The following is a 24,331-nucleotide window of genomic DNA, read 5'->3' as shown; positions in this document are numbered from 1 at the left end:
TCAATTTTTATTAATTTTTTCAATGAAGTGCCTTTTGGATTTATTGATTTTCTGTTTGAATACTTTCTCTTTCATTGATTTCCACTGCCTTTTTATTATTCCTTTCCTAACACTTACTTTGTGTTTAATTTGCTCTTTTCTTTCTAACATCCTAAGGTAGATATTGATTCTAAATCTTCAATTTTTCTAACGAATATTTAATCTATTAATGTTTCTTTTGGCACTGTTGTATCTCTAATTTTGATGTGTTAGGTTTTCATTGTCATGTTTTTCAAATATTTTTTAATTGATTTTTAAAATTTTTTAACTTGTACGTTATATATATTTTAAAATTTCTAGATATTTTTGGATTTTACTAGTTTTTCTTAATTCATTTTTGGGTATGGATTTAATTCTGTTATTGTCATAAAACATACTCTATTTAAATTTTGGTTTAAAAAAAAATTACCAAGGGGCGCCTGGGTGGCTCAGTGGGTTAAGCCTCTGCCTTTGGGCTCAGGTCGTGATCCCAGGGTCCTGGGATCAAGCCCCGCATCGGGCCTTCTGTTCAGTGGGGAGCCTGCTTCCCCCCTCCCCCAGCTCCTGCCTGCCTCTCTGCCTACTTGTGATCTCTGTCTGTCAAATAAATAAAAAATCTTAAAAAAAATTGCCAAGAGTTTCAGTTCAAGAAGGCAATGCAGGAAAACTTTATTTTTTTTTAATTAAGATTTTACTTATTTGACAGAAACACAGTGAGAGAGAAAACATAAGCAGGGGGAGTGGGAGAGGGGGAAGCAGGCCTCCCGCTGAACAGGGAGCCCTATATGGGGCCCAGTCCCAGGACTGTGGGACCATGACTTGAGCTCAAGGCAGAATCTTAATGACTGAGGCACCCAGGCACCCCAGGAAGACATTTTTCTTAATTTGTTTTTCTTAATCTGTTTTTGGGTGTGAATTTAATCCTATTATTGTCATAAAACTTACTTTATGTAATTTTGGCTTAAAAAATTATCTTTAAAATAAGGACATAGAATGGTTGAAAATCAAGGTGAGGAAAAAAAAAAGATGTAGGAGTGCCTGGGTCACTCAGTCAGTTAAGTGTTTGCCTTTGGCTCAGGTCATAATCCTGGAGTCCTGGGATTGAGATCTGCCTTGGGCTTCCTGCTCAGCAGGGAGCCTGCTTACCTCTCTGCCTGCTGTTCCAACTGTTTGTGCTTTTTCTCTGTTTCTTCTTGACAAATAAATAAATAAAATCTTTAAAACAAAATTACCGAGAGTTTCAGTTCAAGAGGGCAATATAAGCAAACTCTGAACTTACCTCCTTGGAACACACCAAGTTATACCTGTTTCCCTTCCTTGTGCCTTGGTCTGGGAGGTATTTCAAGGCAAAATGCTGTAGCGTTCATCCCATTTGTTTTCCTTTTCAGGGATCACAGCCCTGTATTACTGAGAGTCAATGTTCTGAGAACAGTTCCAAATATTTTCTATTATTCTATTTCTATGTATTTTTAGTCTGATGCCATTTATTTTGTCTTGGCCAGAAGCAGAAGTCCTCAAGTTTCTTTGATATTTACTGCTAACACTTTGCTGTCTTGGTCCTGTCTTCCAGATTTTTTTCTTATATGATTAGGGGTGTGGTTATTAGGACCACACAAGAGAGGAAGAGTTCTGGAAGCTGTGTTAGGTCAGGAGGCACATTAAGCTTGATGGCGTATGAGTCCTTTAAGATGAGGTGGAGGATTGAAACTAAAATCAGCAAAAGAAATGAGGTCATAGCATATTTGGGAGGGGGAACAGCAATTGTGTGAAATTGTGAGGAAATTGTATACTGGTGAAAATGAAAAACAAAATTAGTAGGAAGAGAATGAAGGCAGGCAAATTCTACAGAACTGTTTGGGTTTCACTGTTCTGTGACTGAACAATAAGAGTACTAAGTGTATCACGATGCTTCTTTCATTCAGTGCCTGGTATTTAATGCTTGGATTCTGGCTGCTAATTAAAGTTTCTGACTAGGGCTATTGGAAGAGTAGAAAAAGAGGATTTAATTAATTTTAGTGCACCTTTACTGAATCCAACTCTTTATCAGACACTGGTATAGATATAGGGAATATAAAAAAAGAGGTTTTTGTTTTCAAGCCTTTGGGGAACTCATTTTCTAGTTAGATAAATAGATACATAATTTCAGTATGTAATCTCATGATGCTGAGGCCAAACAATATAGTCATTGGTTAAACAAGATAGTTAACTTTTCTCTCCTATGAAAGAAACCAGGTAGGCAGTCTGGGACTAGTGTGGTCTTCTGGGACTAAGGCTAGTTCTACTGTTTTGCTACTCCATCATCATTACAGCCTTACCTCTTAGTCTAGATAACAAGAGGAGGATGCTCTCTCTTTCATAATTTGACTTCCAGGAAGTCCCACAGAATACCTTTATTTTCATGTCATTGGACAGTGGATCATAAGTCTTCACTTACCAGCAAGGGAGGCATTTATTATGTTAAATAAACATAATAATAATAATAATAGTAATAACAATAAACAGAATAATAATAATAATAATAAACAGAACAAATAAAATAGTGTTCTGTTGACAAGTAAAAAGAGGAGCTTTGTGACAGGGAGCCATAGAAGAGGTCAGATGTGTTCTCTTTACATGACTCCTAGGTATATTTAGGGTGGGGGTTGGAAAAAGGAAGGGGAGCAGGAAAGACTGGAGTCCAGGAAACTAATTTGGTTATTCCAATTGTCTAGGTGAGAGATAAGATGTGATCTCGAATACTTTAAAGGAAGGGGCATGTATTAGTTGGGGCCCTGGGTTGCAGGGAACAGAGATCAAACTTAAATTGGCTTATTCAGAAAAAGGGGCTATTCATTATTAGAGTACAAAAGTCTCCTAGGACATGTAGGTATGGGAATGTCGCTGGGTTTTAGGAATGGCTGGAATTAGAGTTTCAAATGCTTTTATCAATCATCTTGCCATATTCCATGTTTGTTTTTCTCTGAGTTCAGTTTTTTTCTTGGTAACAGATCAGTTTTTTGCTGAATTCTATTCCTCATAACAAAAATAGCTTCTGCCAGTGCATTTTCAGTTCTCTTTAGTTTTAGCAGCCCCATTGAGTCTTGACTTCAAGTTCTTGGACAGTAACTCCGATTGATACGAATTGGGGTCAGATACCTACTTTTGAACAAATCAGCCTTGGCCAGAGATGGAAGTGGGATTCCCATGGTAGGCATGGTAGGCCTCCCATGGTGTTCGCTGTATGGTATATTTGAGAAATACTTTGGAAATAGAAATAGTAGGTTTAGATGGGAGGGCTAAGTTGATCCTGAGATTGTTGACTTGGGTAAGTAGATGGTTGGTGGTACCATGTAATTGAATTCCGTAGTAGAGGAGGAGGAACAGGTTTCATGGAAGAGATGATGGATTAACTTTTTGTTCTTACTGAGTTTGGCATGGCCTCCAAATATAGTAGGTAGTTGGTTAAATCACTGACTTTGGGTAGACAAAGGTGAAAGATATCAGTACAGTTGGTGGTAGTTTGAGTCATGAGAGTGGATTTAAGGGCCAAAGGGGAATGTTTAGAGATTAGAAAATGTAGTGGGCAAAGAATGGAACCCCAAATAACATTGGTATTTAAGGGCTGAGCAAATGAGGAAAAGTGCATGAGGGACGTGAAGAAGAAACCAAGAATGGGAGGAGAACTGGGAAAGGCCGTGGAGGTTGAGAAGGTGAGTTTCCCAGAGTTGTATTCAGCAGAGGTCTAGGGAGCTAGAGGTGGAAACATTCTGCTGCACTGGGCAAAGTGGAAACCAGTGGTAAGCTTTAAAGATGTTTTAGTAGGTTAATGGGGACATAAGCCACATGGCAGAGTTTGAGAATTGGGTGAGGATGTGCAGACAGAGAGTGTAGACTGCTGTTTTAAGAATTTGGCTTAGAGTAGAAGTTGGAAGATAAATGGCTGCTAGAGGGAGACATAAGGGCAATCAGTGTTCCCCTTCTTCCCTCATTCACACACACACACACACACACACACACACACAGGATGGGGAATACTTGAACATATTTCTAGGGCAATAGAGAGCTTTGGTTGAAGCTATGAGACAAAGAGATGATTGATAGTGCAACCATCCTAGAGGACCAGGAGTCATTGGGGCCAAGATCTGTGGAGGAGGAACAGCTTTAAAGAGGAAGAGTTAACAGGAGGTAAGGATAGGCACAGGCATAAATAGTTCTGTTGGAAGTTGGGTAGGAAGCTAAAGTGACTTCGTTTTTATTGATCAAGAAGGAGAGAGCCATTTGCTGACTGTATGTGGAATGGAATTTGGTAGAAAACGTGAGAGAGATCTTTAAGAAGATGAGGAGCATCACATCTCTGCCAGGGTATTAAGCAAGGTCTCTAGGCGAGAGCAGATGTGGTTGCTTTCCTCGTAGAACTTGCTGTGAGATTAATCAGTCACGCAAGTAAATGTAAAACTGATAAATGCTTCAAATGGGGGGAGGAAGCTAAGGGAGTGGAAGAGAGGGTTGACCAGGGACCAGGAAGAGGAATACTAGTTGTGATTAAGAGTCTAGCTCAACTGAAGTTGTAAAGGGCATGGTGATTGGGTTTATGCAGGGGTGGAGATGGTTTGCAGCTGTGGTGGGGAAGCAGCTTATGGCCCTGATCAGTGACTTTGAAGGGATGGGTTAGCATTTCAGAGGGTAGAGAAAACCTGTAGTTTCAAAAGAAGGCCTTCGGGGGGCGCCTGGACACTCAGGAGAGTGTAAGACTCTTGATCTCGTGGTTTGAAGTTCAAGCCCCCCGTTGGATGTAGAGATTACTTAAAAATAAAATCTTAAAAAAAAAAAAAAAAAAAGAAGACCTTCAACAGAATCCTGTGGAACACTAATGTAAACATTTTTTGTTTTCAGCATGATTTTAGCAGATTGGCTCTCCCCCAAGGAATGTGCTAAATCTTTCAGATTATAGACTCCCTTTATAGTGGATAATACCAAGTGGTAGGAACCAGTTCTCTCAATTGCTTTTTTTAAAAAACAGTTTTTACTTCAAGTCCAGTTAGTTAGCACTTATTGTTAGTTTGAGGGGCGCAGTTCAGTGACTCAAAACTTCCATAGGTCACCCTGTGCTCATCACAACACACGCAGCCCTTTCTAAATTGATTCGACAATGTAAATATGAGTAGGCCAGAAACATATTTATAGTGATTATCTTAAAAATTGTAACTGTATATGTAAATAGCTAGTTCTAATGTTTCTACGAATCCAAATCAGGGCCTGAATGAATGAATGAATGAAGTCTGCTCTGCATTGGAAAACAGTTGTCACTTGAGACGCCAGAGCACAAATGTGTTTACTCCACGTGGATTATACCTTTCACCAGACATATTGTTGTTCTCCAGTTAGGTAATTATCGAGAACTTTGTGACATGAAGGAATATTGTTCTCATTCAGGAAATCCTTTTTCTTCCCGTGGCCTCCAAGTTTCTCTGCTTTGCATTAGCAAGTGTTGTGTACTGGGTGATTTCTAGGATCTTTCCTACACTTCCTGTACAGCTCCAAAGAGTAGATGATAGAGCCAGACAGATCTAGATTTCTATTCTGGTTCTCCTACTTGGATACCATGTAACTTGGGCAAGTTTACCTAATTTGGGGAAGCTTTTCTTATCTCTAAAACCAAATAGTATTTTATGTAGGGTAGTTTTAAGGAGTCATCTTGAGAACATATGCGAAAGTACTTATTACAGTACTTAACATAGAAGGAGTTGATTGATGTATTTGTGGAAAACAGAACCCAGAATTTGGCATAATGCTGAGCACATAGGGGATGTTGGCTAAATACTTTGTAGCTGATTTAATAATCTGGTATTTAAACACAGTAACAAAGTGCTTTACCAGCCTGGCTTTTAACTGAGATCTCTGCATTTTTAGACCCAGGGAAATTTAAAAATTTGAAGCTTAGAAGACAAAGTCATTTACTTGAGTGTTGTTTCCCTTGTTCTAGTTAAACAAAGATGTCAGTATTGCTTGACGTTGGTAGGAACCGAAGCTCCGTGTTGAAGTGGGTTCTCTGTTTTCAGTTCTAATCTTTTGTTTTCCCTTTCCCTCAGCATGACAACGGTCGTGGTGTTTCATGGGCTTATCCCAAAAGAGTGGGTTTACATGTTCTTTGTTCATATTTTCAATGTGGCTTTTTAAAGGGGAAGTTGACTCTAAATTTTTTTTTTCTAGAAATCTGAGTTCACCATTTAACAACATAGAATTTTTATATGCAAGTCTGCAAGTTTGAGAATTTCACTTGTATGCTAAATATTCTTAGAGCTCTGAAGATGAGTGGGTTGAGGCTGTCCCATCCCAGACTTCTGGTGGAGAAAAGGCCTGGAAAGTGAAAGGGGAGAATTCAGAAAGAGAAGACAACCCATCTATCCAGGTAGGTCCCCTGGTTTTAAAGAAAGAAGTGTGAACAGCTAAGAATAGATGAATGTTAAAATGACAGATGCTTCAAGAGAAAAATTAGACTTTGAAAACAGTATATACTTTGATGAATAATTCTGGCAGTGACGCTGTTTGCTTAGTCTTCAGACTTCCGTACTTCTTCGTGAGAAAGGGAGTACTGACCCCTGTTCTGGTCCCCCAGAGGGTTTCTTCCCCCTGGTTGTTGCTAGAAAAGCATCATGTTCCTCTCATGTCCTGAAGCTCTGTACCGTTACGTGTATCTGAGTGAGTAGAGTTCGCTCAGTTTTTATTTCTCTTCACCAGATCATGTCATAATTCCCGTTAGCAGTATTTAGAGTTGAAGAGTTCACAGATGTGAGGCTGTCTTTCATTTGCCGCTGTGAGAATGCACCTTATACGCTGTTGGCCGCAGCGCAGAAAGGTGGAAGGAGCTGGTGTTCGAGTGCCTGTTCTGTGTCAGGCAGCGACTGTGTGCCTTAAATCTTTTCTCTGCTTTACTCCTTAAAACAGTCCTAAAAGGGAGGAATTTATTCTGTTTTACAGGAGAGAGACTAAGGCGCAGAGGGACTAGAAAACTTGCATCAGGATAGGCAGATGTAGGATTTGAGCCAGGTGCACATGCCTCCACTGTGCCTGCTCTTGTTGCCAAGTGTTTATTTTTCACTTCTAATCAATGTAGATTGAAGTAACTTTTTTTTTTTTTTTTAAAGAGAGATGAGTGGATGACGGTTGATTTTATGTCTGTTAAAACTGTGTGCTCATCGTCACTCAGAGCTGACAAGGAGGCTATGAGGAAAATAGAGAGAGAGAAAACCCAAGCCCTGGAACAGGTAAGGTATTGAGAATGCTTTAACTTCTAATTTGCCTTTAATCAGCAATGAGATATTTATATAAATGCGGTTTTACTTGTGAAATATTATATTATCTTTTGCGGTACTTAATAGCATTAGTGGGGACAACTATGAAATGGGGCAGAAATTCTTAAAGATGCATCTCCTGTAGGAAGCCATTTTAATACCGAACTAGATTGACAGATCCAGGGCACATATAATTGGATGAATATTGAGTTTGGTTCACAGCTTGGATTCACAAGGGTTTTGGCTTGAACTGTGCTGCCTGTGTGGTCTGAAATTCTTCAAGGTGAGACTTCATTTGAAATATTCTTGTGTTGAAGTACTTAGTTTTTCAAGTACTTTGAAGTGCTTGGTGGGCGTGAACGCCAATGCTGTCTGGAGGGTCCCATTGTCGATTTCGGCATCACGGGTTTCCCAGAAGAACTCTTATGATCTAGAATCACAAAATACATGAAAATATAAGGATAGTCCGTCCATGCGTGGCAGTCATCTGAAATAATGAACAGTAGAATCAGACCCAAAGAGCCTTTATCCGTTGGGGTATTTAATAGCTTTATACAGTAACTGGAGGTATGGAAATACGAGTAAGCAATAAAAGATTATTATGAAGGCAGATCTGGGTAAGAGCCAACAAGAACTTACAGAAATAAAAATTCACAATTGGAATTAGAATGAGAAACTCAGTAAATGAGCAAACAACAGATTGAATACAGCTAAAGAGAAAATTAGTGAACAAGAAGATCATCTTTAAGAGTTTACCTTGAACACACCATAGAGGGACCAATAAATGAAAAAGGTTAAGAGTGATCATAGTAAGCGTCTTGTGAGCAGGGTTGTTTTCTGTCTGCCACCCCCCATTTAATATTAATTCTGAAAATGGAGATTTGATACATGGGATTGACTTATTAATTAAGCAGCTGTTCACATGGAGCATTGGAGGGCAGGGATTATGACTAAATTCTTGACTAAGTTCTGGAACATATCTTTGTCTCTGAGACCTGACACAGTTGGAGTCTTATCTTCAGAGAAGAGAGGGAGAGTAAACGGAGCACTAGTGGGGATGACCAGTGTGCGGGGGAGCTGTGTGAGGTCTGGAAGTTGGGATTCCCAGGCTGGGACAAGCTTGCTTCTGAAATCCTGCCCTGCCATTGGTAGGCATTGATATTTTGGCGTGTTAGGGTAACCCTGGGTTGTGGTCTTATGCTTTGTTTGTATCCTGGTCAGGCCTGTTCTCCATGTCAAACCACAGAACAGAGTAAAACCTTGAGTACCTTCAATAGATTGAAGTAGTGACCAGTTATTCTTAGAAAAACGATTACATAAAAACCATCTTCATTTTCCTAAGAAACAGTAATTATTTGTTCTTATCTCACCACCTTTCCAGCTTTGAATTCCAGGTTTTCTAATTAACATAATCTTTTCTTACAAACTCTTATATGAACTTCTGTGATTCATTGGAGCCGGCATCCATTGATCTACTTGCCTATGGAGTTTTTGTCTTTTGCCTTTGTATCATCCTCTTCGTTCCTGCTGGAGTGCCCTTGTTAGTGGTGTGTCTTCTCTGGGGGCCTCAGTCGTCTCATCTGTACTGGAGTGGAGTTCCTCTGTGTGATGAGCTGAGGACGGCCCATGGAATGAAGAATCGTGTAAGATATTAGTAAGGTTCAGGCCCTGATTTACTCTTGTGCGGGCAATTTCAGGAAGCTCTTCATGTCTCACCTAGCATCCTATGACAAATGGCAGATTAATGTTTTCAAAGTACAGCTCTGATCATGGTGTTACTCTCTTTAGAAGTCCTTGTGATTCAAGGGAAGGGGATTGCCTTAACCATTTCTGATGTTTCCTTTCTGGTAGAAGAAGCCCCACTAGGGTATTTTGGGTCACACTCTTTTCTCATTCTGTCCTTGAGGACATGGAGTGAACTTTCTTTCGGAAAATTTGGAAGGAATGCACTGGGCATACCTGCGCTCCCTGCTTATGGACCAGGCTGGCTCCAGAGCCCATGTGGGGAGTGAGGGGAGGAGGGGTTGGCACGGCGCTGACTGTACTTGGGGAAGTCTGCCTTGTTGTGCTGTTCAGTTAATAGGCCCATTTGGTTTTTACTGAAAGAAAAAGTCTCTTCCAAATTAGTCTTCTTTAGCAACAGAGCTAGTTTTTGTCTTGTATTTCCTTAAGGTTTAGTTGTATTTCTTAACTTGTTCAGAGCTTGCATGGAAAAGAAAGATGCCATATTTACTCTTCTCCTTTAATCCCCCCCATCCCTCCCACCCCAATGCTGCTATGAATAGAGTCCAAACACATTGGTTTGGATTCTTTTTCTTGGGTAATTCATACTCCAACCAAACTAGTGTAATTACATTCCCTCATGTTTTTGCAAATTCCTGTCTCTGCATCTTTGTTCATCGGGTGCTTTCTAAGGGAATTCCCTTTCTCTTTGTAAGTCTGCATCTTATTTATCCTTCAAGGCCTAACTTGATATGCACTATGAAATTTTTCCTCTTTAACTGAAATAATGGCCCTTTCCTTAGAATCATATGTTGATTCTTGTTATGGAGATGGGGATAAAATGAAGATAATGGGAAAAAGTCTGATGATGGTTTTTATTTTTTTAATTCTTAATTAATTAATTAATTAATTTTTAAAGATTTTATTTATTTATTTGTTAGAGCGCGTGAGCACAGGCAGACAAAGTGGTAGGCAGAGGCAGAGGGACAAGCAGGCTTCCTGCCGAGCAAGGAGCCCGATGTGGGACTCGATCCCAGGACACTGGGATCATGACCTGAGCCGAAGGCAGCCGCTTAACCAACTGAGCCAGGGGTCCCTGATGATGGTTTTTAACTGAAGCTTCAGTGTGAAGTGTGCTGATTTTATGTCTCTTCTGGTTTTTCAGGATATCATTTCTTTTGTGCTCTAGGTTGGTGTGTTTCAAAATGTAGGTCATGTAATTGATTTATTGCAGTTAACACTTAAAAATATAAAATCAGGGGCGCCTGGGTGGCTTAGTCGTTAAGTGTCCGCTTTTGGCTCAGGCCATGATCCCAGGATCGTGGGATCGAGCTCCGTGTTGGGCTCCCTGCTCAGCAGGAAGCCTGTTCCTCCCTCTCCCACTCCCCCTGCTTGTATTCCTTCTCTTGCTGTCTCTTTCTCTCTCAAATAAGTAAATAAAATCTTAAAAAAAATATATAAGTTATCAGCATATATTACATGTAACAAAGATACATTTTGTTTCTTTGTACATTTTTAAAAAGATTTTATTTATTTATTTGACAGATGTGGGGGTAGAGAGAGAGACAGACAGATAAGCAGGGGTAGCATCAGACAGAGGGAGAGGGAGAAGCAGGCTGCCTGCTGAGGAAGGAGCCCGATGCAGTACTGGATTCCAAGATCCTGGGATCATGACCTGAGCTGAAGGCTACCGCTTAACTGACTGAGCCACCCAGGCACCCCTCATTTTGTTTCCTAAAACCTTTGCTTTAGACACACACAAACATACATGCATGCACGCACACACACACACATGCAAGCACACACATTCAATTTCTCTTTAGTTGAAGGTCACAGAAAGGTTTGTAAACACATGCTCAAGGCTGTGTTTTTGTTGTCTGGGCCTCTTCTGCCCGGACTGTTCTGTAATCTATGGGTGATAGCACGTATCTGTAGACTTAGTCTGTAGACCGTTTATAGAGATGCATATTGGTCTCTCAACCTTCTTTTGCACTCAGGACGTGTCCCCACCACAGTCTTTGTGTTCATGTGGTGATCTGGCCCCATTCCTGTTTCTCTGGGGCGCTGGTAGTGTTGATCATCTTACACCAGTTGAACTAAGGGCTGTTACTTTCTGCTCGCACATAGAGCCCAGTAAGGCCTGTGGTTCAGGTCACTTTACCATTTTGCATTTCTTTTTTTTTTTTTTTTTCCATTTTGCATTTCTGTTCTGTTCTGTCCACAAAGATGTTTATCTTGTTCTGAACTGAAGTATGTTTTATATATATATTTAAAAAAAAATTTTTTTTTTTTTAATTTATTTGGCATAGAGAGAGATCACAAGTAGGCAGAGAGGCAGGTAGAGAGAAAGGAAGGGAAGCAGGCTCCCTGCTGAGCAGAGAGCCCATTGCAGGCTCGATCCCAGAACCCTGGGATCATGACCTGAGCCAAAGGCAGAGGCTTTAACCCACTGAGCCACCCGGGCGCCCTAGTATGTTTTATATTTTGTGTATCTTTTCTGTTTGTCCTGAGCAAGGAGATTGTGATGAATAGAACCTTCATAAACCATTTTGACTAGAAGGCCTGAGTGTGTTTTAGAGATTGATTTATATTGATATAGTTTATTTCTGGTTCATTCCTTTTAATCACTGTGTAGTCTTTCATCACCTAACTATGCCATGTCCATTTCTTGTGCCAGTCTGTGGACATTGGCATTGTTTGCTGTTTTTCACTATTTATAAACAGTGCTAAGTGAAGGTCCTTGTGCGCATTTCCTCATTCACGTGTGTTTGGACTTCTCCCTAGTGCACATCTAGAAGTGGAATTGCTAAGTTGTAAGATACGCACCTATCTTCTTTTAGAAATACTTGCAAAGAGATTTTAACAGCTTATACTGCCTCAACAGTGTATGTTTCTTTCTTTCTTTTTAAGATTTATTTATTTAAGATTTATTTATTTATTTAAGATTTATTTATTTATTTATTGGGGGGTGGTGAGGAAGGGCAGAAGGAGAAGGAAAGAGAGCAGGCTCCCTGCTGAGTGTGGAGCCTGACGTGGGGCCCCATCCCAGGACCCTGAGATCATGACCTGAGCCAAAGGCAGATGCTTAACCTACTGAGCTACCCGGGTGCCCCAACCAACAGTGTATGTTTCTTTACCATACTTAGTATCTGTATGACCAAACTTTTAAATTTTTGTCGTGCTAATTAATGAGTGAGAAATGGCATTTCATTGTTTTTATATGCATTTGTCTGATTACTGTGAGAGATCTTTTCTCTTTTTTTTTGGTCCATATTTCTTTTTTTTTTTTTTTAATTAATTTTTTATTTTTTATAAACATATATTTTTATCCCCAGGGGTACAGGTCTGTGAATCACCAGGTTTACACACTTCACAGCACTTACCAAAGCACATACCCTCCCCAATGTCCATAATCCCACCCCCTTCTCCCAAACCCCCTCCCCCCAGCAACCCTCAGTTTGTTTTGTGAGATTAAGAGTCACTTATGGTTTGTCTCCCTCCCAATCCCATCTTGTTTCATTGATTCTTCTCCTACCCACTTAAGCCCCCATGTTGCATCACCACTTCCTCATATCAGGGAGATCATATGATAGTTGTCTTTCTCTGCTTGACTTATTTCGCTAAGCATGATACGCTCTAGTTCCATCCATGTTGTCGCAAATGGCAAGATTTCATTTCTTTTGATGGCTGCATAGTATTCCATTGTGTATATATACCACATCTTCTTGATCCATTCATCTGTTGATGGACATCTAGGTTCTTTCCATAGTTTGGCTATTGTGGACATTGCTGCTATAAACATTCGGGTGCATGTGCCCCTTTGGATCACTACGTTTGTATCCTTAGGGTAAATACCCAATAGTGCAATTGCTGGGTCATAGGGCAGTTCTATTTTCAACATTTTGAGGAACCTCCATGCTGTTTTCCAGAGTGGCTGCACCAGCTTGCATTCCCACCAACAGTGTAGGAGGGTTCCCCTTTCTCCGCATCCTCGCCAGCATCTGTCATTTCCTGACTTGATGATTTCAGCCATTCTGACTGGTGTGAGGTGATATCTCATTGTGGTTTTGATTTGTATTTCCCTGATGCCGAGTGATATGGAGCACTTTTTCATGTGTCTGTTGGCCATCTGGATGTCTTCTTTGCAGAAATGTCTGTTCATGTCCTCTGCCCATTTCTTGATTGGATTATTTGTTCTTTGGGTGTTGAGTTTGCTAAGTTCTTTATAGATTCTGGACACTAGTCCTTTATCTGATATGTCGTTTGCAAATATCTTCTCCCATTCTGTCAGTTGTCTTTTGATTTTGTTAACTGTTTCCTTTGCTGTGCAAAAGCTTTTGATCTTGATGAAATCCCAATAGTTCATTTTGGCCCTTGCTTCCCTTGCCTTTGGCGTTGTTCCTAGGAAGATGTTGCTGCGGCAGAGGTCGAAGAGGTTGCTGCCTGTGTTCTCCTCAAGGATTTTGATGGATTCCTTTCGCACATTGAGGTCCTTCATCCATTTTGAGTCTATTTTTGTGTGTGGTATAAGGAAATGGTCCAATTTCATTTTTCTGCATGTGGCTGTCCAATTTTCCCAGCACCATTTATTGAAGAGGCTGTCTTTTTTCCACTGGACATTCTTTCCTGCTTTGTCGAAGATTAGTTGACCATAGAGTTGAGGGTCTATTTCTGGGCTCTCTATTCTGTTCCATTGATCTATGTGTCTGTTTTTGTGCCAGTACCATGCTGTCTTGATGACGACAGCTTTGTGATAGAGCTTGAAGTCCGGAATTGTGATGCCACCAACGTTGGCTTTCTTTTTCAATATCCCTTTGGCTATTCGAGGTCTTTTCTGGTTCCATATAAATTTTAGCATTATTTGTTCCATTTCTTTGAAAAAGATGGATGGTACTTTGATAGGAATTGCATTAAATGTGTAGATTGCTTTAGGTAGCATAGACATTTTCACAATATTTATTCTTCCAATCCAGGAGCATGGAACATTTTTCCATTTCTTTGTGTCTTCCTCAATTTCTTTCATGAGTACTTTATAGTTTTCTGAGTATAGATTCTGTGTCTCTTTGGTTAGGTTTATTCCTAGGTATCTTATGGTTTTGGGTGCAATTGTAAATGGGATGGACTCCTTAATTTCTCTTTCTTCTGTCTTGCTGTTGGTGTAGAGAAATGCAACTGATTTCTGTGCATTGATTTTATATCCTGACACTTTACTGAATTCCTGTATAAGTTCTAGCAGTTTTGGAGTGGAGTCTTTTGGGTTTTCCACATAGAGTATCATATCATCTGCGAAGAGTGATAACTTGACTTCTTCTTTGCCGATTTGGATGCCTTTAATTTCCTTTTGTTGTCTGATTGCTGAGGCTAGGACCTCTAGTACAATGTTGAATAGCAGTGGTGATAATGGACATCCCTGCCGTATTCCTGACCTTAGCGGAAAAGCTTTCAGTTTTTCTCCATTGAGAATGATATCTGCGGTGGGTTTTTCATAGATGGCTTTGATGATATTGAGGTATGTGCCCTCTATCCCTACACTTTGAAGAGTTTTGATCAGGAAGGGATGCTGTACTTTGTCAAATGCTTTTTCAGCATCTATTGAGAGTATCATATGGTTCTTGTTCTTTCTTTTATTGATGTGTTGTATCACATTGACTGATTTGCGGATGTTGAACCAACCTTGCAGGCCTGGAATAAATCCCACTTGGTCGTGGTGAATAATCTTTTTAATGTACTGTTGAATCCTATTGGCTAGTATTTTGTTGAGTATTTTAGCATCTGTGTTCATCAAGGATATCGGTCTATAGCTCTCCTTTTTGGTGGGATCCTTGTCTGGTTTTGGGATCAAGGTGATGCTGGCCTCATAAAATGAGTTTGGAAGTTTTCCTTCCATTTCTATTTTTTGGAACAGTTTCAGGAGAATAGGAATTAGTTCTTCTTTAAATGTTTGGTAGAATTCCCCCGGGAAGCCGTCTGGCCCTGGGCTTTTGTTTGTTTGGAGATTTTTTTTTTTTTTTTTAAAGATTTTATTTATTTATTTATTTGACAGACAGAGATCACAAGTAGGCAGAGAGGCAGGCAGAGAGAGAGAGAGAGAGAGGAGGAAGCAGGCTCCCTGCAGAGCAGAGAGCCCGATGCGGGGCTCGATCCCAGGACCCTGGGATCATGACCTGAGCCGAAGGCAGAGGCTTTAACCCACTGAGCCACCCAGTCGCCCCTGTTTGGAGATTTTTAATGACTGTTTCAATCTCCTTACTGGTTATGGGTCTGTTCAGGCTTTCTATTTCTTCCTGGTTCTGTTGTGGTAGTTTATATGTTTCTAGGAATGCATCCATTTCTTCCAGATTGTCAAATTTATTGGCGTAGAGTTGCTCATAGTATGTTCTTATAATAGTTTGTATTTCTTTGGTGTTAGTTGTGATCTCTCCTCTTTCATTCATGATTTTATTTATTTGGGTCCTTTCTCTTTTCTTTTTGATAAGTCGGGCCAGGGGTTTATCAATTTTATTAATTTTTTCAAAGAACCAGCTCCTAGTTTCGTTGATTTGTTCTATTGTTTTTTTGGTTTCTATTTCATTGATTTCTGCTCTGATCTTTATGATTTCTCTTCTCCTGCTGGGCTTAGGGTTTCTTTCTTGTTCTTTCTGCAGCTCCTTTAGGTGTAGGGTTAGGTTGTGTACCTGAGACCTTTCTTGTTTCTTGAGAAAGGCTTGTACCGCTATATATTTTCCTCTCAGGACTGCCTTTGTTGTGTCCCACAGATTTTGAACCGTTGTATTTTCATTATCATTTGTTTCCATGATTTTTTTCAATTCTTCTTTAATTTCCCGGTTGACCCATTCATTCTTTAGAAGGATGGTGTTTAGTCTCCATGTATTTAGGTTCTTTCCAAACTTCCTTTTGTGGTTGAGTTCTAGCTTTAGAGCATTGTGGTCTGAAAATATGCAGGGAATGATCCCAATCTTTTGATACCGGTTGAGTCCTGATTTAGGACCGAGGATGTGATCTATTCTGTAGAACGTTCCATGTGCACTAGAGAAGAATGTGTATTCTGTTGCTTTGGGTTCAAATATTCTGAATATATCTGTGATGTCCATCTGGTCCAGTGTGTCGTTTAAGGCCTTTATTTCCTTGCTGATCTTTTGCTTGGATGATCTGTCCATTTCAGTGAGGGGAGTGTTAAAGTCCCCTACTATTATTGTATTATTGTTGATGTGTTTCTTTGATTTTGTTATTAATTGGTTTATATAGTTGGCTGCTCCCACGTTGGGGGCATAGATATTTAAAATTGTTAGATCTTCTTGTTGGACAGACCCTTTGAGTATGATATAGTGTCCTTCCTCATCTCTTATTATAGTCTTTGGCTTAAAATCTAATTGATCTGATATAAGGATTGCCACTCCTGCTTTCTTCTGATGTCCATTAGCATGGTAAATTCTTTTCCACCCCCTCACTTTAAATCTGGAGGTGTCTTCGGGCTTAAAATGAGTTTCTTGGAGGCAACATATAGATGGGTTTTGTTTTTTTATCCATTCTGATACCCTGTGTCTTTTGACAGGGGCATTTAGCCCATTAACATTCAGGGTAACTATTGAAAGATATGAATTTAGTGCCATTGTATTGCCTGTAAGGTGACTGTTACTGTATATGGTCTCTGTTCCTTTCTGATCTACCACTTGTAGGCTCTCTCTTTGCTTAGAGGACCCCTTTCAATATTTCCTGTAGAGCTGGTTTGGTATTTGCAAATTCTTTCAGTTTTTGTTTGTCCTGGAAGCTTTTAATCTCTCCTTCTATTTTCAATGATAGCCTAGCTGGATATAGTATTCTTGGCTGCATGTTTTTCTCGTTTAGTGCTCTGAAAATATCATGCCAGCTCTTTCTGGCCTGCCAGGTCTCTGTGGATAAGTCAGCTGCCAATCTAATATTTTTACCATTGTATGTTACAGACTGCTTTTCCCAGGCTGCTTTCAGGATTTTCTCTGTCACTGAGACTTGTAAATTTTACTATTAGGTGACGGGGTGTGGGTCTATTCTTATTGATTTTGAGGGGCGTTCTCTGAACCTCCTGAATTTTGATGCTCGTTCCCTTTGCCATATTGGGGAAATTCTCCCCAATAATTCTCTCCAGTATACCTTCTGCTCCCCTCTCTCTTTCTTCTTCTTCTGGAATCCCAATTATTCTAATGTTGTTTCGTCTAATGGTGTCACTTATCTCTCGAATTCTCCCCTCGTGGTCCAGTAGCTGTTTGTCCCTCTTTTGCTCAGCTTCTTTATTCTCTGTCATTTGTTCTTCTATATCACTAATTCTTTCTTCTGCCTCATTTATCCTAGCAGTGAGAGCCTCCATTTTTGATTGCACCTCATTAATAGCTTTTTTGATTTCAACTTGGTTAGATTTTAGTTCTTTTATTTCTCCAGAAAGGGCTTTTATATCTCTCGAGAGGGTTTCTCTAATATCTTCCATGCCTTTTTTGAGCCCGGCTAGAACCTTGAGAATTGTCATTCTGAACTCTAGATCTGACATATTACCAATGTCTGTATTGATTAGGTCCCTAGCCTTCGGTACTGCCTCTTGTTCTTTTTTTTGTGTTGAATTTTTCCGTCTTGTCATTTTGTCTAGATAAGAGTATATGAAGGGGCAAGTAAAATACTAAAAGGGTGGCAACAACCCCAGGAAAAAATGCTTTAACCAAATTAGAAGAGATCCAAAATTGTGAGCGGGGAGAAAGGGGATAAAAAGAGGTTCAAAAAGGAAGAAAGAAAAAAAAAAAAAAAAGAAAAGAAAAAAAAAAAAGAAAAGAAAAGAATTTAAAAAAAAAGAAAACACCTAAGAAAAATGTAAAAAAGAAAAAATATATATATTAGATAAACTAGTAAAAAATCGTTAAAAAAGAAAAAGGTAACAGTTAAAAAAAAAAAAATTTTACCCGAAGGCGAGGAAAAAAAAAACAAAAAATGAAAAAGAAAAAAAAATTAAATTAACTGCAAGACTAAAAAAAAAAATCACAGGGAAAAAGCCATGAGTTCCGTGCTTGGCTTTCTCCTTTTCTGGAATTCTGCTGCTCTCCTTGGTATTGAAACCGCACTCCTTGGTAGGTGAACTTGGTCTCGGCTGGATTTCTTGTTGATCTTCTGGGGGAGGGGCCTGTTGTAGTGATTCTCAAGTGTCTCTGCCCCAGGCGGAATTACACCGCCCTTACCCGGGGCCGGGGTGAGTAATCCGCTCGGGTTTGCTTTCAGCAGCTTTTGTTCCCTGAGCGCTTTCCGTAGAGTTCCGGAGGACGGGAATACAAATGGCGGCCTCCTGGTCTCCGGCCCGGAGGAGCCGAGAGCCCAGGGCCGCACTCCTCAGTGCGCCCTCAGAGAACAGCGCCCAGTTACTCCCGTCTGCCTGACCTCCGGCCGGGCTCCGAGCTCACCGAGCCTGCGACCAGTTCAAGGTAACACCGAGCTGTGAGCTTACTGTCGGCTCTGTCTCTGTAGCCGGCTTTCCCGTTCCAATACCCGCAAGCTCTGCGACACTCAGACACCCCCGATCCTTCTGTGACCCTGCGGGACCTGAGGCCACGCTGAACCCGCGTGGGCTTCGCCCCGGTTTAGCCTCTGGAGCGATGTCCCTCAGCGGAACAGACTTTTAAAAGTCCTGATTTTGTGCGCCGTTGCTCCGCTGCTTGCCGGGAGCCGGCCCCTCCCCCCGGGGTCTATCTTCCCGTCGCTTTGGATTCACTTCTCCGCCGGTCCTACCTTTCAGAAAGTGATTGTTTTTCTGTATCCAGAATTGCTGTTCTTCTTCTCTTCGATCTGCCGATGGATTTTCAGGTGTTTGCAATCTTTAGATAAGCTATCTAGCTGATCTCCGGCTAGCTGAAGCAGTCTCAGCCTGCTACTTCTCCACCGTCTTGCTTGGTCCATATTTCTTAAAGTATGAATTGCTTATGTGCTTTATTGATTTGTTTTTAGGGTTGTCTTTTTCTTACTGATTGGTGTAGTTGTTTATACATCCAGTTTTTTTACTTTTGTATATTTTCACATAGTATCTCACAGTTTGTCTAGACTCTTGTCAAGTATATCTCTTTGAGTATCTGCACAAGACCACTGGAAGAAATTCCTTGATTATAGACCCTTGGAGGTTTTGTGGTAGTCTAAGAAGGGAGGTAATGGAATCGTTTTTGGTATAAACTAAAAATCAAATCCTTATGGTTTTGCTTATCTTCTACATTCACCTTGAACTTAAATTTTGTACCTTGAAGATTCTGTACTCTTTTGTCAGCTCACGAATATTTTTTAAAAGCTTTTTAAAAAAATTTCTATCCACCATTTTTGTTTCCAGTGGTAGGGTTGATACATAGTACGAGAAAATAATGTTTAACTCTCTTCAGTCTTCTCTATCTATTTGCTGTATTAGTTTTAAAAAGCATTTTCTGACTTCTAAGGTCAAGGCAGGTGCCCCAGTCTGTGGCTCTCTAGCGTGCTTTGCCATAGCACTCAGCTGTTTTGGACTTGCTCCATTGTCTTTCTCCTGGCTGCAGACCGCCTTTCCTCTGATGGGAAGACCGCCTGGCTTACACCTTCGAGCTGCAGTGCCTGGCCCAGTGCCTGGGACACAGGAGGCACTCGACTCGTGATAAGGCTGCCATCAGCTCTTTCAGTCTGAGCAGATTTCTGCCTCTGATCTTGCTTGTCTTCTTTCTTTCCTCCACTCTGAGTCCACTTATTCTTCGTGTAGTTCAGAGCCAGTCACTTTCATGATTTACCATTGCCCCAGCATGAAACCCCAGCAGCACTTGGCCCTCATCCCTGATGATTCTACAACCTCATCTCTTATGACTACTCACTCATACATCTAGGTTTTAGGACAGTCTGGATAATCTTAAATTCCTTGAAAGCTTTCTGTTTCCTCCTGGGTTTTTCCAAACATGCTGTTATTCATTCTCTCTGGAGCATTTCTGTGCCTTCTTCCCTCACAAAAGAGAATTTGGCTGACTCCAGCTCCTCTTTAGGTCCAAGGCTGCACGTGTTACTTCCTCTAGGAGGTCCCTGATCCGTCAGTGTGAGAGGGGGTTAAATTGTGTGTGGCTTTAGCACTCCACACTTCCTCCTCTGAGCCCTTGTCAGTTACTTGTTTGTTGTCCCTGTTCCTCACTATTTCATAAACTAGCAAGAGCTGAGTTAGGCATATTGACTGTTCATTAGGTCTTCTGCATCGAGAGCATTTCTGGCTCATAGTAGGCGTCAATGTTAATTTAGATGTTATTTTTTTCAAGTTGCGGAAGAGCGTCTCTTAGGAGTGTTTAAAATATTTGTCCAAGGTTACAATTGTTAACTGAGTCTCAGATGTATTATTTATTAACGGATTTTATGGTGAGCTTACTTTTAAACTGTGATCTCTGAAAATGTTTCGTTCTAGTCCAAACTGCTGGAGAGAGAATTGAATCCATACTGGAAAGATGGCGGGACAGGTCTTCCCCCAGAAGACTGTAAGATGTCATCAATTACCAAAGGTATCTCCGGATTTTGGTTGCAGCCAGATAAGCATGTCTTATAACTTGGTATTCCTCAGGAAATGACCAAAGTTAGTAGACTGGCAAGATTTGGTTATTCAAATATTAATGATTTCTTCTTGGTGCTGTAGTTTTGATTATGTCCAGAATTCTCTGTGTTTGTTTCTGTATTTGCCAAACAACTGTAAGTCTATTGATTATCTGATGTGGAATCCATACAGTTTCACGTTATGAGTGTCTGTGGATTATTACTAAAGGTTCAGATAACATAATGATGACGCAGATAAAATATGTGCAGTCTTTTGAGGCCTTATTTAAATTTAGTACCTGGGAGGATTATTTTAACTATATATGTTTGGGAACAAATTGATTAACTGTATATATTTTGTGCTTGATAATGCTTCCATATTTGAGTTTCTGTTTTGGATGGATTAATACAAAGTATGATTCTGTGAGAATATAATAATGCTTTGGTTTGTTACAAATTCTATAACAAAATGTGAAAAATCATAAGTCTGAGATTTAATGAAAATAATGCATAAATATTTAACATGTGATTTCATATCTTCAGAAACTCCTACTTTGCCAGCATTCATAGAATTTGTTATTTACTTTAGGATGGTGTTATTCCAGCAGATGGAGATAAAATACTTAAGTGTCACATAATCACACTTGATACCATAATTTAAAAAATATTTATATGCCAGTTACATGTTTCAATGACGAGTCCGTGAAGAGTTTATTTAACTATAGCTAACGTGGTGCAGAGATAGTAGCAGTGTCCAGTATGGGGCTGTCTTTTCCTTTCAGTGGTTTATCAGAAGATTCTCATGCTTTTTGTTGTATTCTTTATTTTTATTTTGGCCATTCATAGATATTCTTTTTGTGTTTTACACAAAAAGATGTGGAGATGTTTCTAAAGCCACCCTGTAAGTTTGTTTATAATTTTTCTTTAGCAGTTTTGGGTGCTCTTAGTAATTGCAGCATTTTCTTTATTGCCTTTCAGCATAGATAGAAATGTCTCTGCTGGGTTGTAACATAGTAACTGTAGTCACACAAGAATCTCTTTGAGATACTTTTTTTTGGTAATTTGAAAGCATAAGTTTAGGGCAGTAGGGTAGCTCACTGAACCATTACTATGTTGAGCTGATTTTTTGATCCAGGGTTTTGCTACCATTGTTGTCAGAGGACAGTTAGTAAATTAACCTGTGGGGAACACTTAGAATTGACCAACTGAACCTTTGGGTGTTTGCAGCCAGTAGGTTCTTGGCTTCTTGAATGTGGAAGACTCAGTGTTGTACTATAGGTAGTATCTTTCAACTGGGGGAAACAGCATCATCTCAGATCTGACAAGAAAAATGATCTAATAAAAAGCTTTTAGAGAGCCTTTTTTCTTTTCCCCTTCACCACCTCCCTTTCCCATTATTACTCTTATTTAGAAGGAGGAAGAATGACAGGGCCCGTCTGTCAGAGGTTTAGATCCCAGAGTTGACATTAAGTTTTAAATGATCTGCAGGCTGGACTGCATATGTGGATAGTGTAGTCATTCTGTGTGGACCTGTGGTAGGGCTGAGCTGGTTAGGCCCCTGACAGTGGTACCACTTGAGTATGAAGGAGCTCTGGAGAGGTGACATAGTGGTAGTGTTAAGGACTCAGAATTTGGATTTAGGCTACTTGGGCTTAGTATTTTTGGCATTTCCACTTAGTAGCTTTGTGATTTTGGGAAAGTTGCTTGACCTCTCTGAGTTGTTAACTTGATTTTTTAAACATTTTTATTTACATTCCAGTTAGTTAACATAGTGTAGTCTCAGTTAAAGGTGTACAAGTTAGTGATTCAACACTTCCACACAGCGCCGGGTGCTCGCCGCGGCAGGTCCCTCCTCCATCCCCATCCCCCCCGCACCCTCCTTCTGGCCTTCATTAGTGTGTTCTCTGGAGTTGAGTTCTAGCTCTATTTTTTTTTTTTAATTTCTATTTTACAAGAAGAGTTGAAGTAAATTCTTCAAGTTCATGGTTAGCAAGTATCCAAACCAGCATTTGAATCCAAAGAGTTTGGCCCCAGAGCCTGCTTCCTTCCCAGCACACTCTTCTGTGCCTCTCAAAGATGCAAAGCAAAGTGTACTTTCACCCTTTATGTTGTCATACATCTATGTCAGATTTTTTTCCAGAGTGAGCATGTAATTTGTATTTGAAAAAATCTATTTAAAGCCAGCCAGCTTAATTTGATGTCAAGTTCAAGCATTTAATTTTCTGCCAAATTGGCACATCCAGAGGTTAAGGAAAATAGCTGCATAAGGACATACCCCGACTAAAGCCCCCAGGATGGTTCAATATAGTATTAGCTTATTAAGCCTCATTCTTTAGAGATAGAGAATAAGAGTTTTTCTGTTACTCTTTGCTGCCAGAGGTCTCACCCTTGCTTATGGAAGCAGATTTTGAAACTCAAAAGCGTAAAGCAAATCAGAATTTTCTTGCTTAAAATAGTTTTAATGGGAAATATCTTTTATGCAGCATTAAATGGAAAGAATGAAAAGAACAAAAAACGTCTGTAGCCGCATCTGAACCAAGTCCCCTTTTCTGCGTACCACCCTGGGCCATGTCATCTCTTGATTCTGCCCTTTCCAGCCCCTCTGCAGTCTGCTTGCTGCCCCTCTAACCCATCCTCCACAAGACAACCATAATGAGGTTCTCAGAAAGTAAGACCAGTGCTGTCAGAGGCCTCCTCCTCTAAAATTCTTCAACGGCATCCCATGGTTCTTGGGATAAAAACAAATAGCCTTCAGGAGGCCAGGCAGCCCTGGCCGCTCTGATCTCTGGCGGCTGGTGCTCTTCTTGCAGGCCTTTGTTTACAGGGCTCACAGGGCCTTTGCACAGGTTCCCCTCCATTACCTAGCTAACTCCTACTTGTCTTTCAGAATGAGCTTCCTCGGAGGGGCCTTTTCTGACCCCCAGACCAGGGTTGTGAGCTGCTGCATGTGCTGGTAGCTCTGTCCCTTGGCTTCCAGTAGTGATTGCACATTTATTTCCATGGTTATTGAAACACCCATCTCTAATGAGATGATATGCTCTGGGCAGGTAGAGAGTGGCTGTTGCTGCTTACCTTTTATCCCCAGCAGCTAGTACAATACCTTTATTAAGTAAATAATATGATAAGCTACTGAACGAAAGTATGGGGTAAAGCAAAATATGAAAAACCAGCATTTTGATGAATGTTTGATGTTTTATCATCCTTTCATTATTACCTGGTTAAGCCCAATTTAGAAATGAAAAAAGAAAGATAAATTGTATGCGATCCCATTCAGTTTCTGAATATTGTCTACAGAACATGTATGCACCTGTATTTTATGTAAGAAAAGGATTGTTTCTCAGTCTTCGCCTAACACTTGCTCCATGTGGGAATAATAGTAGGCAACATTAAATGCTCTTGTATTTTCATAACAGCCGTGCGTCTTAATATCAGAGCATTCACGGGATATTGCCTCTTAACCTAAATTTACAGTAAAAGATGTTTTCAGAAATAAGTGCTTATGAAATTGACAAACTACAACAGGGTTTTGAGGCAAATAGCTCTAAAACCTGGACAGAAGGCTCCTTAGTTTCACGTTGTCTGGAAATAGCTTCCCAGGTCGTTTAGAAAATCAGCTCAGAGGTAGAGTAAATGAGTAAATGCCATCTCCCATCCATTCCTGAAGGTGATCTCACTTGAGGACCGAGGACATGGCCGCTGCTGTTGCAGCTGGCAGTAGGGCTGGACCCTGCTACAGAAGCTTTGCTTTTCGATCTGTTTTCTACCCTTCAGAATCTTCCTTTGTGAATTTCAGCAAG

At 40.3% G+C, this 24,331-nt stretch overlaps 1 protein-coding gene across 6 annotated transcripts in view; it reads left to right on the top strand.

The window, feature by feature from the left end:
- The window catches only part of CWF19L2 (CWF19 like cell cycle control factor 2), a 200,743-nt gene that overhangs the window by 9,009 nt on the left and 167,403 nt on the right, over positions 1-24,331 (top strand). For 5 of the 6 annotated variants that reach the window (XM_032360568.1, XM_032360569.1, XM_032360566.1 and 2 more), the window contains exons 4-6: positions 6,296-6,406; positions 7,143-7,262; positions 20,413-20,506. In XM_032360568.1, the coding sequence (XP_032216459.1) occupies positions 6,296-6,406; positions 7,143-7,262; positions 20,413-20,506 (325 nt within the window). Of the gene's footprint in view, positions 1-5,250; positions 5,383-6,295; positions 6,407-7,142; positions 7,263-20,412; positions 20,507-24,331 lie in introns of all 6 variants that reach the window. The other variant, XM_032360570.1, reaches the window with a different exon arrangement.

Source organism: Mustela erminea, chromosome 9 (assembly GCF_009829155.1).
Source record: "Mustela erminea isolate mMusErm1 chromosome 9, mMusErm1.Pri, whole genome shotgun sequence".
Classification (NCBI taxonomy): Eukaryota; Metazoa; Chordata; class Mammalia; order Carnivora; family Mustelidae; genus Mustela; species Mustela erminea.
Note: the sequence above shows the minus strand (reverse complement) of the source record. Positions and strands in the feature narration are given on the sequence as shown.